The following is a 15,439-nucleotide window of genomic DNA, read 5'->3' as shown; positions in this document are numbered from 1 at the left end:
ATATACACATACACACACACACACACACACACACACACACACACACACACACACACAGCTATTAACAGACAGGCTTTAGGGGAAAATGTGACATTTTCCAATAGGGTTCTACTGTAGTTTGTCATACATTTTCCAGAATGCAATTCGTAGTTACGCAGGGCACGTGACACGACGTCTGTCAACATGAGTGGGCACTGTTGGACAGGGGAGCAGCTGGATGTACGCAAGCCGTGACCTGCAATTATTCCTTCTTAAAATATATTAAGACGAGCTATTTTTTTTCGAGCGTTAAAGTCACAATACAAACCGCTGCAACCGTAGTTTCTAACGCCAGAGACTGAATATGCTAGTCTTGTGTTAGCTTAATGCAACTGAGTATTTAGCTTGGAGCTAGCTAGGTGAGCAATGATAGCATCAGCCGATGGAGCTCCTTTTTTTCCCACACTGGAACGGCAAAATGTCCCTTCTGGTTGACCTGCATTGTACCGCACATTTTAAATAAGTGATAGCATTGTTTTTGTCCGTTTAAGTAGCTACATGACAGGTTTATGTGGCGTGTCTGACACTAACGGTAACTCGCATATTCCAGGTCGAGCCGGCACGGACCTTCAAAATTAGCAACTGATTTGTAATGTTGCAGTGTGTAGACGAGTAGGCTTAACAGTTACTGCAACTTCTAGTAACCTCTTGTGGCTTCACTTTAAAATCACAAAACCCGCTATGACTGAAGCAGGAGGATGAGTGTGCGCTTGGAAGGGAGAGGATGCCACCATCTTTCACCGAAGACTGTCCAGCTTAACATATCGATTAGCTGACCAACAGTCGCTGGAGAGGACTGGGGAAGCACACAAGGAGTCTGTGATAAAGCTACTGCTCTCGGCTTTTAATCAGCTAGTTCTCGTCCTCCAGCTCTTTCTGTCCCATGGCTGCAGTCAACATGCTTTCCCAGCTCGGAGAGGTGGCGCTGGCGGGTCCAGGACAAGTGTCCATCGCCAACACTTCGTTGTCCGCCACTCCGACGCCCGGTACCGATAACCGGGGGTGCGAGAACGGCGCCTTGATGGACTCGTTTGGGATTTTTCTGCAAGGACTTCTGGCTGTGGTGGCTTTCAGCACGCTGATGTGTGAGTATGACCACCAGATACCTGACACACACACACACACACACACACACACACACACACACACACACACACACACACACACACACACACACACACACACACACACACACACACACACACACACACACAGAGAGCTACTGACGCGACCGGGCAATTATCCAATAGCATCCCTCGGTTAATCAAACTCGGTATTGATATCAGCTGTGAGAGAAGGCGAACAACAATGATACGATTGACAGACTTCATGTGTCTTTTAAAAGCTCAATGCACGAGACTTCTTCTGTTGTTGACGTTTTTGGCTGTGGGTTTAATAAAAGCGGCCGACTCTCTACACCTCCCTGCACATGTTTGGACTTCCCTGCCTCATAATAGTAATGTAATGTGCTTCTCTCAGGTTAAATTGAGAGAGGTTCACACAACATTAGGAGTTTTGTTTTTTTGCCGGTGGCAGTCAGAGTTTGTTAAAGTAATGAAGTCAAGGGAGCAATGTCAGTTTCTTACCTTGATGCTCACTCAATCTGTGATATGCGCCTCCAGTTCCAATTCACTTGTATAATGCTGATTTTTGAATCCAACTCAAGCTTTACATTACAGTTGGGCATCCAAACTCATATTTAAATAGAGAGGGAAACATTTGCGTACAATGAAAAATCACATCCGGGTTTAAGCCTAGGTTTAATTCAGTCAGCACTGACAGCTGTGTGACCTAATGAGAGCAGCTTCAGTTTTGTGTGTGTGTGTGTGTGTGTGTGTGTGTGTGTGTGTGTGTGTGTGTGTGTGTGTGTGTGTGTGTGTGTGTGTGTGTGTGTGTCCCCGCAGCTTCACAGGTATGAGGAATGTTCAGCATTTTACAGATTTTTCTTTTTCTCTCTTCAGCTCTCTGAGCAGAAGGGAGGAGGCCTCTGCCTCCATTCACATCACACCCAGCTGAACACAGGGTGTGTTTAGTCTGAAGTCATACTTGAGCTCAAAGCAGAAACTGAGGTCACAGTATAGCTCGCCTGCATGAAAACACAAAAAGCCTTGAGTGAATGGTTGGGGCAATGCCACAGTATTTAGTGAGAGGGGAGATCATTGTATTACTACTATGTTTCTTAACTTGGTCAGGTTGTGATGTAACACTGAAGTATTTAGAGTCTGATACACTTCTCCCTTTTGGCCATCTTTAAAAAGAAACATGTCTCCGTTTCCTGTAAACTCAGCAGTGAACTGAAAATATGGGGATCAGATTAATCATTTCACAGCTGCTGCACAGCATAGTAGGTCATGTGTTAGAGGGTTCTGGTCTCGGGCCGCTAGTTCTGCTTTCTCTGTGACCAACAACATATTGTCATTGGCCTGTTTTGTGCAGTCTGTCTCACAAATAGTTGCTACTCAGTTTCACGTAGGTTTGAGACTGTTGATGTTGTGTGATGGTTAAACTGCACAGAGGGGAACGTCAGCCCTCGTTTCCAAAGCATAAATATGTCAGTTGAAGGTAAGATTCTCAGTGGAAGGAAACAAACAGCCTCCTATAAAACCAACAAAATGCTCATTGGACCCATAACAGCTCGCCTGAGGGTTGTAACTCGGTTAAATACGAACAAAAGATATCCTGTTTGATTGATTCTGTGTTCCACTGTGTTTATGAGTGATCTGTATTAAAATCTCACCATCTTTTGTGGTGCTCTCTTTCCTCCACAGTGAAACGCTTCAGGGAGCCAAAACATGAGCGGAGACCCTGGAGGATCTGGTAAGGCTGAGCCGACTTAAAATCATTTCTCTGCTATGCTAAGGCATCAAATGAATCCCTCTGGATTGCATATGAATCGTCCTGTCTCTCTCTGCAGGTTCCTGGACACATCAAAACAGGCCATTGGGATGCTGTTTATCCACTTTGCTAATGTCTACTTGTCAGACCTCACAGAGGAGGATCCTTGCTCTCTGTGAGTCCATCCTGTATTTGAATGTTCTAGACATCGTGAATCATTAGGTTGTCCATTAGGAAAGCTCTGACTGCCGATTAAAATGACATTCCCTCCTCTGTCTCTCCCAGATACCTCATTAACTTCCTGTTGGATGCTTCTCTGGGCATGTTGCTGATCTATGCTGGGGTGAGAGCCGTCAGCGCGATTGTAGAGTGGAGGCAGTGGGACTCCCTGCGTTTCGGTGAATATGGTGAGGACCAATGTGTGCGAGTTGTAAAGTGGGAGCTCCAGCACATTTCCTAAAATGTCTGTAAAGCCCAATGGAGGGCAGTAGCTTGCTGTGCTGCAATATCATTTCTTACAGTGCCTCTTTTGTCCCTGAAACACTTTGTGTATCACAGAAGCAGAAAACGTGTAAACAATCTGTGCTACATAAACTGTACACATACCTAAGTAGATTTTTTTTTTACAGAAATCTGTCTCTCTTTTCCTGTGTGTGTGTGTGCGTGTGTGCGCGCGTGCGCGCGTGTGTGTGTGTGTGCGTGCGTGCAGGAGAGCCAGTGCAGTGCACAGCGTGGTTGGGCCAGTGTATCCTCTACATCCTCATCATGGTGTTTGAGAAAGTCCTTATCATGCTGGTTCTCCTCATCCCCCAGTGGAAGAAGGTCAGAAAAATAAAGGAGTTAAACTAATTTGAATACAAGAGTCTCCCAGAAATGTCATAATGATCATGAAGTGTTGCAGCACTCTCAGTTATTATTAGCCTGATTTTGACCCCATCAGCAGGATTTATCATTTACACTATTATAGAGACTATACAGACACTATACAGCAGCGGCTCTCACTCCCCATGTTGCTCTGTCAGATCTCGTCACTTGTGCTGTTCTGCATTAACTTGCTGAAGATGCAGAGTGTTGTGATGCCAGTAGTGCTTTTCTAAATACTCTAACGTATGCTCATTGATAGAGTCTTACAAAGTGATCAGAAAAACAGGACAGCACCTACAGTCAACAAAGAGTGAGAACTAAAACACTTGATGCATTTGGAAAAACTCATTACACACTTTAATTGACACTTATGTTTAGATTTCACACATTAAGCTGGTTTCATGTGTGCATGTACATGTTCATGTGTACACACCTTTCTTGAAGTCAAAGATAAGTGCTTTTTCATTGGGGATGATTGTTTTCTCAGGAATCCCTGGTGTAAATGTGCCATCGTTCCTGCTATTTGAATGTGAATGTAGTTGGAACATAAGTGGACCGTTTGTATTCGCACATGAATGGCGAGGTGATCAAGTCATCTTTGTGGTCCGGAAAGCTAAGGTTCAACACAAAGGTATCCAGATAACCCACTTATATCAATCTTATCAACAAAGGTGTGTAATGCTTAACTCCCCAAAAAAACATGAAAAAGCAGATTACTGTCTCATTTACATGCCATCAGTTTTCCGCAGCCTTTGTTTGTTTGTTTCTTTTTGTGTTTTCCTCCACCTGTAGACCAGTGTGGAGCATGAGCGTGTATCGCTACGCCTGTCTGTGTAGTTATTAAGTCCTGAGTTAACCAGTGCGCATGTGTGTAACGTGGCTAGTTCTAGAGAAACGGGAGACGTGTAGCCATTGTTGCTGGTGTCGAGCATACGTTTTGAGTAAAGTCTTAAACGTGTACTGTTGTCGCTGGAGTTATTGAATTAACATGGTAGCAGAGGATCGCGGCTGGCAATTACAAAGTTCCGCCGCCGTTTGATGAGAAGAAGTCTTACGAGAGCTGGAAAAAATGAGGTTGAAATTTGGAGGCTCGTGACGGACCTCGAGGAGAAGAAGCAGGCCTTGGCGGTTACTTTATCGTTGACGGGAAGAGCGAGTGCACTAGAAATTGCCGCAGTTGATTTGAACGACGATGAAGGAATGAATATACTTCTCACGAAATTGGACGGTGTGTTTTTGAAAGAGGAAAAAGATCGCCGGTACGACGCGTACACAGAGTTTGACCGGATCGCAAAAGAGAAAATGGCGTCTCCATGGTCGAGTTTGAGCGCCGGTACAACAGAATACGTAAGTTCAAGATTGAGCTTCCAGGTGCTGTGTTAGCTTTCAAGCTACTAGATACTGCAGGACTTAATGTTAAAGACAAACAATTAGCACTTATCGCTTGTCCAAATCTTTCGTTTGTAAACATGAAGTCAGCCTTGAAGAGAATCTTTGGCGATAATTCCCCACAAGAGGGAGCTGATGACTCTGTGCCTACTGCACACGGTTTACCAAAGGACTGTCCTCACTGAGAAAGTGACAGATATTGAAGAATGCAACATTAGTTTGTTGTCAAAAGAATCATTGTCTGACACAGAGATATTCATGGTGGGGTCTCTAGGACAGTGGCGATTTTAGCCTGAAATTTCTGGTGGGGCAATTTTGTATGACGTCATGTCACCGTCACAAAAATAGAGGTAGCTGATTATTATAAGCAGTAGGCCTATATAGACCCGTAAGATATGATATGGGCTGCATTTTGAGTGCCAGCAGGGAGCAGAAATCCTATTTCAAATACATTTCACATGCTTCAGCGCTCAGCGCGACACAAAGATGTTGTCTATAATACAGCATTAAAGTAAAATGATTGCAACAAAGTAGAAAGATTAGACAGACACATAGCTCAAATAACTTGCATAATTTAATAAGCTTGTGGCACACATGTGGCATACAATATGAAGCGAAAGGCACAACTGAAACAAATAACAGCAACAAAACATGCTGCTAAATGAACAAAACTTTGTAAAAAGACGATGTCCTTGCAGATTTTATTGATACATCCATCAGCTGCAAAAAAAGGTTTTGACTCGCCAATGCAGATCACTTAAATAGGAAGTTGGCGCGGCGGTTCTTTGCTTGAGCAAACCTGTCGATGACTTTGCTGTTAAAATCCACCAGTCCATGAACGAACGGATTTTCAATGGGAAGCATGGAGAGGGCGTTACGCGAGTTTTCGCGGTTTTCGCAATATTCGAGTCGAGTTGCTAGGCAGATTTCGTGGGGCACATCTGAAAGTGCCCCATCTCCCAATGTAAACTTTGGCGAGTGTGGTTCACGCTCATTGGTGTTTCCATGGCAACACTCTTAAGCTTGCGCCGCTGCCCCACAGAGCAGAGGCACAGCGGAGAGCAGCATTTCTCAGAGCAAGCATACAGACAGAAACACACACGGATCAAATTACTCCAAAACAGGACTATAATGCTTGTGAGTCAAGTTTATTCACACGCACATACACGCTACTTTGCATATTAAATAAAATAAAATATATTTTGCCACAAAGCACAGATGTATTGAGCTTTCTGCACAACAGCGCCATCTGGATGTGGTGGGGCAGTGCCCCACGTGCCCCTAATGTAGAAACGCCACTGCTCTAGGATCAGCTGTAATTGACACAGCTTGCACTAGAACTGTGTGGAGAAAAATGGCTTGATCATTACATGAGTGGACTAACACAACGTGAGTTATTGAAAATGGGGAACACAAAGAGTGTAAGAGCATTCAAGTTTGGTGACGGAAGAGTTGTTAATTCTACAAAGAAAGTGAAAATCCCAGCCATGATAGGACAGACTAGATGTCATATTGAAACAGAAGTGGTCCCAGTAGATATCCCATTGCTCTTAAGCAAAACTTCACTGAAAAGAGCAGTTGCTGTTTTAGACATTGAAAATGACAGAGCCACAATGTTTAAACAGCCAGTGAAACTTGAACTGCCATCTTCAGGACATTAATGTGTGAACATTAGAGATGAGAGTAACCAAGGTGAACTGGAGCTCCAGAATGAGGATGACATTCTCACTGTGACAAACATGACAACAAAAGAAAAACAGAAAGTTCTGTTCAAACTACACAAGCAATTTGGACATGCCTCTGTTGACAGACTGAAAAAACTACTGGCCGGCTCAGTTAATGCTGATGATGAATGCACCACAACCCTTGAAGACATCATAAACAACTGTGAGACGTGCATCAGATATAGCAAACCAAAACCAGCGGTGGGTTTGCCCATGGCCTCAACCTACAATTAAACTGTAGCTGTGGATTTGCATGAGCTAGAGCCGGGAGTGTGGTATCTGCATGCAATTGACCACTTCACACGCTTCAGTGCAGGGAGCAGCGTCACCACCAAGAAACCCAGGGAGATTGTGAAGCACTTTATACATTGCTGGATAAGTGTTGATGGTCCTCCACGCAGACTGTTCAGTGACAATGGGGGTGAATTCAACATCGAAGATATGAGGAACATGGCTGAAGGCTTCAACATTGAAGTGAAAACAACTGCAGCTTACAGCCCATGGAGCAATGGGCTTTTGGAAAGGCATAATCAAACGCTCACTGAAATCCTGATGAAAGTGAAGAGGGACAATGGATGTGACTGGAGGATGGCCCTAGAATGGGCCCTGATGGCAAAGAACTCTATGCACAACATGCATGGCTACAGTCCCTACCAGCTGGTATTTGGACAAAACCCAAATCTTCCTTCAGTTCTCACTAATAAGCCACCAGCTCTGGAATGTACTAACATGAGTACTTGGATAGCCCAGCATATCACAACATTACATGCTGCAAGGAGAGCATTTACAGAAGCCGAGTGCTCTGAAAGGATCCAACGAGCCCTTCGTAAACAACTGCGGGCCGCGGCGGTGAGAGTGCCAAATCCCAACCACTACTAGACCACCAGGGGCATCTGTTGAAGCGTCATGACATGCCCTACTAGTGGTCTGTAGAAACAGTCCCAATAACTATAAATGGGATATCACAGTAGTTATTTTAAACTTGATAATAAGTGCTATTTAGCACCATCTACCATGCACATGCAGAAATGTGTGCATTGTAGTAGCCTGCTAGGCATTCAGCTTCTCTTTTGTAAAGGTCGAAGGACATCATTATCTTTTATTGATGCATATACATTTCGGGGGGGTTTTTCTCTAGTAATGAGAATAAATGAGGGTGAAAATGCTTCAGCTAAACATCTCACTCAGAAAAAGACAGCTCATTCTCTAACAAATACTAACAGATTTGTTTGACAAATGAGATTACTTTCCATTTGCAGACCTAATGATGTTCCAAGTTGTATTGTGTGCTCCAGTAGACCATCCTTCTACTTCAATATTGCTCCTACTGAGCTTTAAACTTTTAGTCTGAGGCCTGGAGTGATGTCTGTGTTGCTGTGTATATGCTTATGTGTGTGTGTGTGTGTTTGTTTGTGTTTTTGTCGCAGCTGACTCTCCTCAACCCCATAGAGAATCCTGACCTGGAACTGGCCATCGTCATGCTCATCGTTCCGTTCTTCATCAACGTAAGTCTGCTGTTAACATGTGTTGTTGTTTTTTTTGCACCCTGATTTTACAGCTCCGGCTACACCGATACTGCACGTGTCTAGCGAGTTACTTAATCGTCCCTGTTTGTTCGTTTACACTAGTCACACTCAATAGAGATTGTGTGTGTAAATGTAAAAACATTGTCTGAGTTTCAGTGTATAACAGAAGAAAAATCCCCTCTTTTAACTCTAGTATTTTCTGTGTTCCCTTTAGGCCCTCATGTTCTGGGTGGTAGATAACTTCCTAATGAAGAAGCACAGGACAAAAGCAAAGCTGGAGGAAAGAGAGGAGGACTCACGGGGGAACAGCAAGGTGCGCTACAGACGAGCTCTGTCCCATGACGACTCCGAGTCAGAGGTAAGTCTCTTTAGTAATGAGACACATCAGTGATGAGAAAAGATCACAGCTAAACAGTGTCGGTTTTATGATTTAATACATACATAGTTGAAGTTGGCAATTGGCACACTGTATGGCATACTCTTCCATGTCTCCGGTACCGATTGGTTCTCTGTTATGGACAAACTTGCTCGGTACTGGTTCTGCACTCACTCAGTCTGAAGAGGAACCTGTTCTCGAGATGTTTCGGTTGCCCAGATCATGGTGTCCCACTTATTTGTAAAGCAGACGAGCCCAACGCAGAGTTCTGCTCTCGACACACTACCAACCATTTGTACGCCCATCAACACATGAAGTCATGACACCAGTCTGGCATGAGCTTATTTCCATTTCAACGTTTACCCTCGACGTCTCACAGAAATCTGGGCTGTGGTTGAAAACTGTTTTTTTTTACTTGGGAATGTTCCTAACTGAGAGAAATGACACGAACGTATTTTAAAGATGAGAGCTAGTTGAATTTTCTAAATGCTAAGGAAAGATGCTTCATTGCTTCCTTTCTTATCTCCTTTAGCTTAGGAAACACTGGTCCATCCTTTACGAAAAGTAAAGGAGATAATACCACCCCACAATTCATTGCGGCAGCAACCTTTGAAGTAACGCACCATTCAGCCGTCCATGAAAACAAATTATACGCTTTTTTTTTTTTGCACTGATTTAGAAATTATTTTCATACAGTTATATTCTAATGGGACTTATGTTGATACATATGAGTCACAGTGACTCGTAACCAACAACCATTTTGTTTCATTGTATTCATGTTTATTTATTTTGAACATGTAACAAATCATAATGACACATCGTATCATATTTAGTGGAGTCAGATTCCCTGAGCACCGCAGTTGTCTTTTCCTGAATCCTTATGAATTCTCCTTCATATCTTTCCTCTACCTCGGGACTTTTTGACCCCTGTAGCCCCCGTTTCTTCAAAGTATGAATGATGAACTACAGCACTGTTTCTGATCACACATTCTTGACACATAATATGACTTTCCTGACCGGGAATCGAATCCAGGCGGCGGCAGTGAGAACGATGAATCCTTCCCACTAGACCTCCAGGGACGTCTGTGTATGTTCTTAATAATAATAATAATAACTTTATATGAGGCATGTACTGTGTAATCTCTGGCCTTTGATGGAGTCCAACAGTGGTCAGAGTATCACATGCGGCCTCTAGTGGTGTTCCTGTGGAACTTTGTGATATCTGATACTGAGATGTTTTCACAACAACATAAATAGATATTAGAGATGAATTATGAGCTGTTTACACTAGGTCTAAGCAGCTTATGATACATCATTAAAACTACTAAGGGCAAGATTTGTTTTAATTCATAAAAATACAATCTTTTATCTCCTTATAATTTAAATAGTGTATATATAATTTATTTATAATTTAATAAAAAACACTATAGGTGACTATAACAAAGTGAAAGGATACATTTAGAATTGTTGATGGTTTACAGACTACGGACAGGTTGAAATTATTATTGGGACGCTATAATCAAACTATGGATCATCAATGATCGGCAGTTAGTATCGGCGGCAAAAACAAACGTGATCGGGGACCTTTTAAAAGTTACATTTGCTCTCTTTTTATCTTTTGTGCTGATCCAATCTGTAACTCTGATCCGTGATATCAGAACCTTGAGTTTTATGATCCGTTATACCACAAGTTGTCACTCAGAACTTCTGTCACAGAGAAGTCCAGCAACAACGTGGTGAAGGTGGAAGGACACTCGCACTGATCAAATTATACCGATGATTTCATACAAATAGATTTCAACCACTAATTCATCACAGTCACAAGCTCTGGGCACTGTTGCGACTATATCCTTTGTGTTATTATTGCAATTGAGCTCTTTCTTGTCTATTTCTGAGACCAGAAGGCTAGCAAAGAGCAGGCTGCTGATTTAATGTGGTAGCTGTGAAACCCTTGAAAGATTTGTTCCCAGGCCGGGATTCGAACCCCGGTCCGCGGGGGTGAGAGCGCTGAATCATAAGCACCTTATCACCAGGGAGCTGTGAGGGCCTTTGTTACACCATGACCACCAACTGAATCTGTCATATCTGATATTAATTTGAACAGATGAGTCCCTTTATGTGAGACATTGACTTAAGTAGGACACTCGTATCACACTTGAAAGCAGTTGGGTATCTCTCACTCAGAGTAGTTTACTGTGATGAGCAGATTAACAATGCAGATATAAGAAGAACCCGTCACTTCCTTCTTGTTAGAGTTAACAGCAGCTCATAATGAATTGTCTCCTCATTTGTTTTACGAGTGACGTTGATTTATAACCCAAACATGCGTCACTTCTCTTTTTAACTGCTGTTGAACGGGCTGTTACACATGGTGATTATGTTCCTTCTGTGGTCAGATAATGAAGCAGAGATAAGAAGTACAGGTCAGACAAGTCAAGAGGAAGTAATCGGGTGTGCAGGTTTGGGTTTTAGCTGCTGATCTGTGTGTGCAGAGGGCTGCACAACACAGTGTTCTTTCTGTTACAAATACTAGTTGCATTTCTTCTCAGTGGGCCACATGTTAGTACACTTTCTAGATCGTGAAAGGAAACGTAAAGCTGCTTTACGGGGCTTTTTAACATGTCAATGGTCAAAGCAGTGCGAACAAAAGCCAGCCTCATGATCTGTTTCACTAGCCGCTTGTGTGGTGCAGCTAACCCGGGGGCGCATGCCTTCAGCAGAGCGCTGAGTGGTGGGGGATGGGCGAGCTGTGCTGAGACAGATGTTTTTCTATTCAGCAGCAGAGTGTGATCAGAGGCCGGGCTAGTGGCGCAATGGATAACGCGTCTGACTACGGATCAGAAGATTCTAGGTTCGACTCCTGGCTAGCTCGAAATTTTTGCTTTTATGTGCTTATTAGACTGAAATGTTTCATTAGGTAATGTCACAGAGAACAGAAAAATACTCAGTTATTATTAAATGACTAAATGTATGCCAAATGGCATGTTCTATTTTTACATTCAAGGCTTCTATTGAGGTTTTTTGAATGAAGCTTCGACAGTCTGTTATTATTTGGTGAGCCTCTCCTGTGTGTGTGTGTGCGATGGCAGGTGTTAATGTGGTTTTTGAGAGGCTGAATGCCAACAAATACGGAGCGAAGCAGGATATTGCGTAAGATTAAAACCTGTTTTGAATTTTTTGCAATGATTACATTTGTCTTTTTTTCAATACATTCATGTTTTGGACTGAGACAGCTGCACTCACGGCAGCACTCACTGTGTGTGTGTGTGTGTGTGTGTGTGTGTGTGTGTGTGTGTGTGTGTGTGTGTGTGTGTGTGTGTGTGTGTGTCGGTAGATGTATATGTGTGTATATATACATGTGTCTATATAATATATCTGCATATGTATATACTGTGTGTGTGTGTGTATATAATATATCTGCATATGTATATACTGTGTGTGTGTATGTATGTGTGTGTATATATATATATATATATGTGTGTGTGTGTGTATATATAATATATGTGCATATGTATATACTGTGTGTGTGTGTGTGTGTGTGTGTATATATATATATATATATATATATATATATATATATATATATATATATATATATATATATATGCACACACACATATATACACATAGTGGAGAACATCAGGCGATGATGTGTCTTTCAGAAGCTCCTCTTCTCCTTCTTCCCCCATTATAATCCAGTATCTGAGTATTAAGGATTTCATTTTTTTAGTGTCTATTTTTGTGAAATGCAGTCAGGTTCATGGTAGCACTAGAAAGCCAGTCTGCTACTATTTGTACATTTCTCTCTCTATGTTTTGCAGATCCTTTTCTCAGCAGACGATGAGATGGACGAGTCCGATGAAGACGATGTCCGACGGCTCACCGGCCTGAAGACGGTGAAGAAGAAGAAGCTTCGCATGGGGATCCCCGTTTGACCCGCGTGCCTCGATGAACTGCTACGATCACATTTCCTCCGGTAGCTGTCCACCTTGCAGGCCCACACAAACGTTCCTCGCTCCTCCACAGATCCAGTGTCAGCGTTGGGAGTTGACCCAATCTTTTCGGACATAGGATGCCCTTCGACAGAAGAACTGAAGTCCTTTTAGTGTTGACTCCTGGAGGTCTTCTGCATAAACTAGAGTCTAACTTGGGAATTTATTTAACACGCTGGGAGATATTTGTTTTTTGGTTAACCAGGTACATCGGATCACTGTTTCATCTTGACGTGGCACTCCTTAGCTGAGTGTTTTAAAAGAATGGGGAAGAGAATCCCACCATGAACAAAAACATAACATTGTTAAATCCTTCATGTATGCATAATAGGGAAAAACCTTAACACTGGTCTAATACTGTTTGGACTCTTGGTAGCCGTGTGTAACGGGGGGGGGGGCGATGGTCCAGGATCAGTGACGAATCTGAATGGCCACAACAGAACCAAACAGCATGCAAACAAAACTGTTCAATGGGTTTGTTACATGTGATAGTCTAACTATCTTTAGATGTCTTCTAAAGTGATTGTATTCCTGATGTAGATTCCATTTAAACTTTGTCCTTTGTTTTGCCATATAGATGTACCACCATGGCCTGTGATGTGTGATGTGTGATGTGTGTGTGTGTGTGTGTGTGTGTGTGTGTGTGTGTGTGTGTGTGTGTGTGTGTGTGTGTGTGTGTGTGTGTGTGTGTGTGTGTGTGTTTACAGACACGCCTCTAATTTAGATGGGCATCACGTCAGACTGCTTGAATCACTGTATTGATGCAACTCCGAACACTTTCCAGTTACACACCTAACTACATATCTTGTGTGTACTGTTGCTCGTGTCAAAGGGAGCACATTAACGCCTGCAGCAACCTTCCGTTTGTATCTCCTGTCCTTTCAACTGTTAAACCTGCAGGACTACAAGTACCACAATGCAACATTCGTCTAATATCAGCTCAGCATGTGTCGTCTCGTCTGTAGACTCAAGACTGCAGTCTCCGTTTGTTGGTGACCGTTTTACTGGCGTGCTCTGATCGTGTGTTCTTTGTCTCTGAATGTCTTTTGTTGTTTTTTAAATATTTTTTTGAGTGTTTTATTTTTGGGCCAAAAAGGTGACTATGCTTCTTCCAAAAGTGTTCTTTATTCCTTAACTCCAACCGGGAGAGTAGATATGCACAAGTTCCAATTTACCACAGCTTTCACCTTTCCTTTTCTGTTTGTGTGATTTTATTTTTTAACAATGTGCCTGAGTGAAATTACCAGCAGGTTTTTTTTTTTTTTTTTTTGGGGGGTTTAATATATATATATTTTTGGGACTGTTTTATCCAGAGCTCCAGATGTTCAGGCATGAAGCAGCATTCAGCTGGCTCTGATAAGAATGTGACATGCATAGACCTCGAAACTGTTAAGTGAATGTGGACCGGACAGTCGGGAGAAAGTGTGTGTGTGTGTGTGTGTGTGTGTGTGTGTGTGTGTGTGTGTGTGTGTGTGTGTGTGTGTGTGTGTGTGTGTGTGTGTGTGTGTGTGTGTGTGTGTGTGTGTGTGTGTGTGTGTGTGTGTGTGTGTGTGTGTATATATATATACAGTATACCTGCATGTACTGGCGTGTGCTGGATGCATGTACTGGCGTGTGCGTAGTGGGCGTGACTGCTGGTCCTCTTTAAAGTAAACGCAGAGTGACGTACACTGTGACTGTGGCAAGTTCGGTGATGGCGATGATTTCATTTTGATGTTTTTGGCACGTTTGTCAGGGAATAAATGACATTTTAAAGGAGCAAAGTGCAGCATCTTGCAGCTGTTATGGTCACTCTCAGCTCAGCCAGGACAAAGAGGGCTTTAAGTATTTAGCAAAGTGAAACTACTATGATGGTTATAATGGCAAGTGACGGAGGTAAGTTATCATTCTAAATGCTTTTTCCAATAAAGAATGTGCTACACTATCATGAAAGCTGAATCGTTTCTATTACAGCTTGTATGATAGAGATTTTAATCCCGTGTCATACACTAAAAACGTAGCACCATCCAATTAATGCAGGATGTCTGCGAGGGCCCAAATAATTGTGTGCATTGCTGTTCTTTACCACTTGAGGCAGCGCTTTGACATACACACACACACACACACACACCACAGATTTTGGTCAGAGGTGCAGTCGCCACTGGAGACATCCGACCTTCAGTCATGAATGATTGAATGTCCAAAAATACATCCAGCTGGTAACTTCTTACAAACAGCTAAGAGAAGACGCACATTTAGCATCCGGCGTCATTGTCTTCCTTCAGAAGCTCTTCAAAATAAATGACATCATATCCCAGTAACACTAGCATCACGATTTAAAGCCGCTGCTGTAGCTTCCAGTACAGGTTGTAGTAGCTACTATGGCCCGTCATAGTTCAAGTTGCTAGAGGAGGTGGAGAGAGATGCGCGACAAGACACTAATTACCTTAAGCCTGGCACTTTGTAAGGGCATAATAAGCACCTCCACAAACATGTATTACATTGTGAGACATGCAGTGATGGCAACTTTGAGAAGATTGATCAGGAATAATCACATACGCGTGAGATTGTGTGTTGAGTTTTTAAATCTGTGGAGGCAGTCCTCTCCGACTGAAAGACTATCCTGGGACTGTGATGCTGCTTGAATGTGTCTTTCAGATTCTCTCTGCGTCGCCCAGTTTGTCGTTTTTAAAATAGTGACTCAGTTTGTCCGTC

General features: G+C 42.8%; 1 protein-coding gene and 1 non-coding gene across 2 annotated transcripts; both read left to right on the top strand.

The window, feature by feature from the left end:
- The first annotated feature begins 177 nt into the window (after nucleotides 1–177).
- Nucleotides 178–14,677, top strand: stimate (STIM activating enhance). The gene is made up of 8 exons (XM_068720161.1): nucleotides 178–1,124; nucleotides 2,808–2,856; nucleotides 2,954–3,049; nucleotides 3,160–3,281; nucleotides 3,584–3,696; nucleotides 8,279–8,356; nucleotides 8,592–8,735; nucleotides 12,575–14,677. Exons 1-8 carry the CDS (start codon nucleotides 923–925, stop codon nucleotides 12,686–12,688), a joined length of 918 nt encoding a protein of 305 aa, XP_068576262.1. The 5' UTR covers nucleotides 178–922; the 3' UTR covers nucleotides 12,689–14,677.
- trnar-acg (transfer RNA arginine (anticodon ACG)) lies at nucleotides 11,553–11,625 on the top strand. Its single transcript has one exon. It is a non-coding gene; the product is annotated as a tRNA-Arg (tRNA).
- Nucleotides 14,678–15,439: the final 762 nt, after the last annotated feature.

The sequence above is a fragment of the Cebidichthys violaceus genome, unplaced genomic scaffold (genome assembly GCF_023349555.1).
Source record: "Cebidichthys violaceus isolate CVI_PGR_0920_01 unplaced genomic scaffold, fCebVio1.0.p SCAF_25, whole genome shotgun sequence".
NCBI classification, from domain to species: Eukaryota; Metazoa; Chordata; class Actinopteri; order Perciformes; family Stichaeidae; genus Cebidichthys; species Cebidichthys violaceus.
Note: the sequence above shows the minus strand (reverse complement) of the source record. Positions and strands in the feature narration are given on the sequence as shown.

Excerpts from the sequence above, each read along its gene's own strand:
- stimate (XM_068720161.1), top strand. The coding sequence starts at position 923 with ATGGCTGCAGTCAACATGCTTTCCCAGCTCGGAGAGGTGGCGCTGGCG. Across the intron at positions 3,282-3,583 it reads CCTGCGTTTCGGTGAATATG|GAGAGCCAGTGCAGTGCACA; the intron begins GTGAGGACCAAT and ends GCGTGCGTGCAG. Across the intron at positions 8,357-8,591 it reads TCGTTCCGTTCTTCATCAAC|GCCCTCATGTTCTGGGTGGT; the intron begins GTAAGTCTGCTG and ends TGTTCCCTTTAG.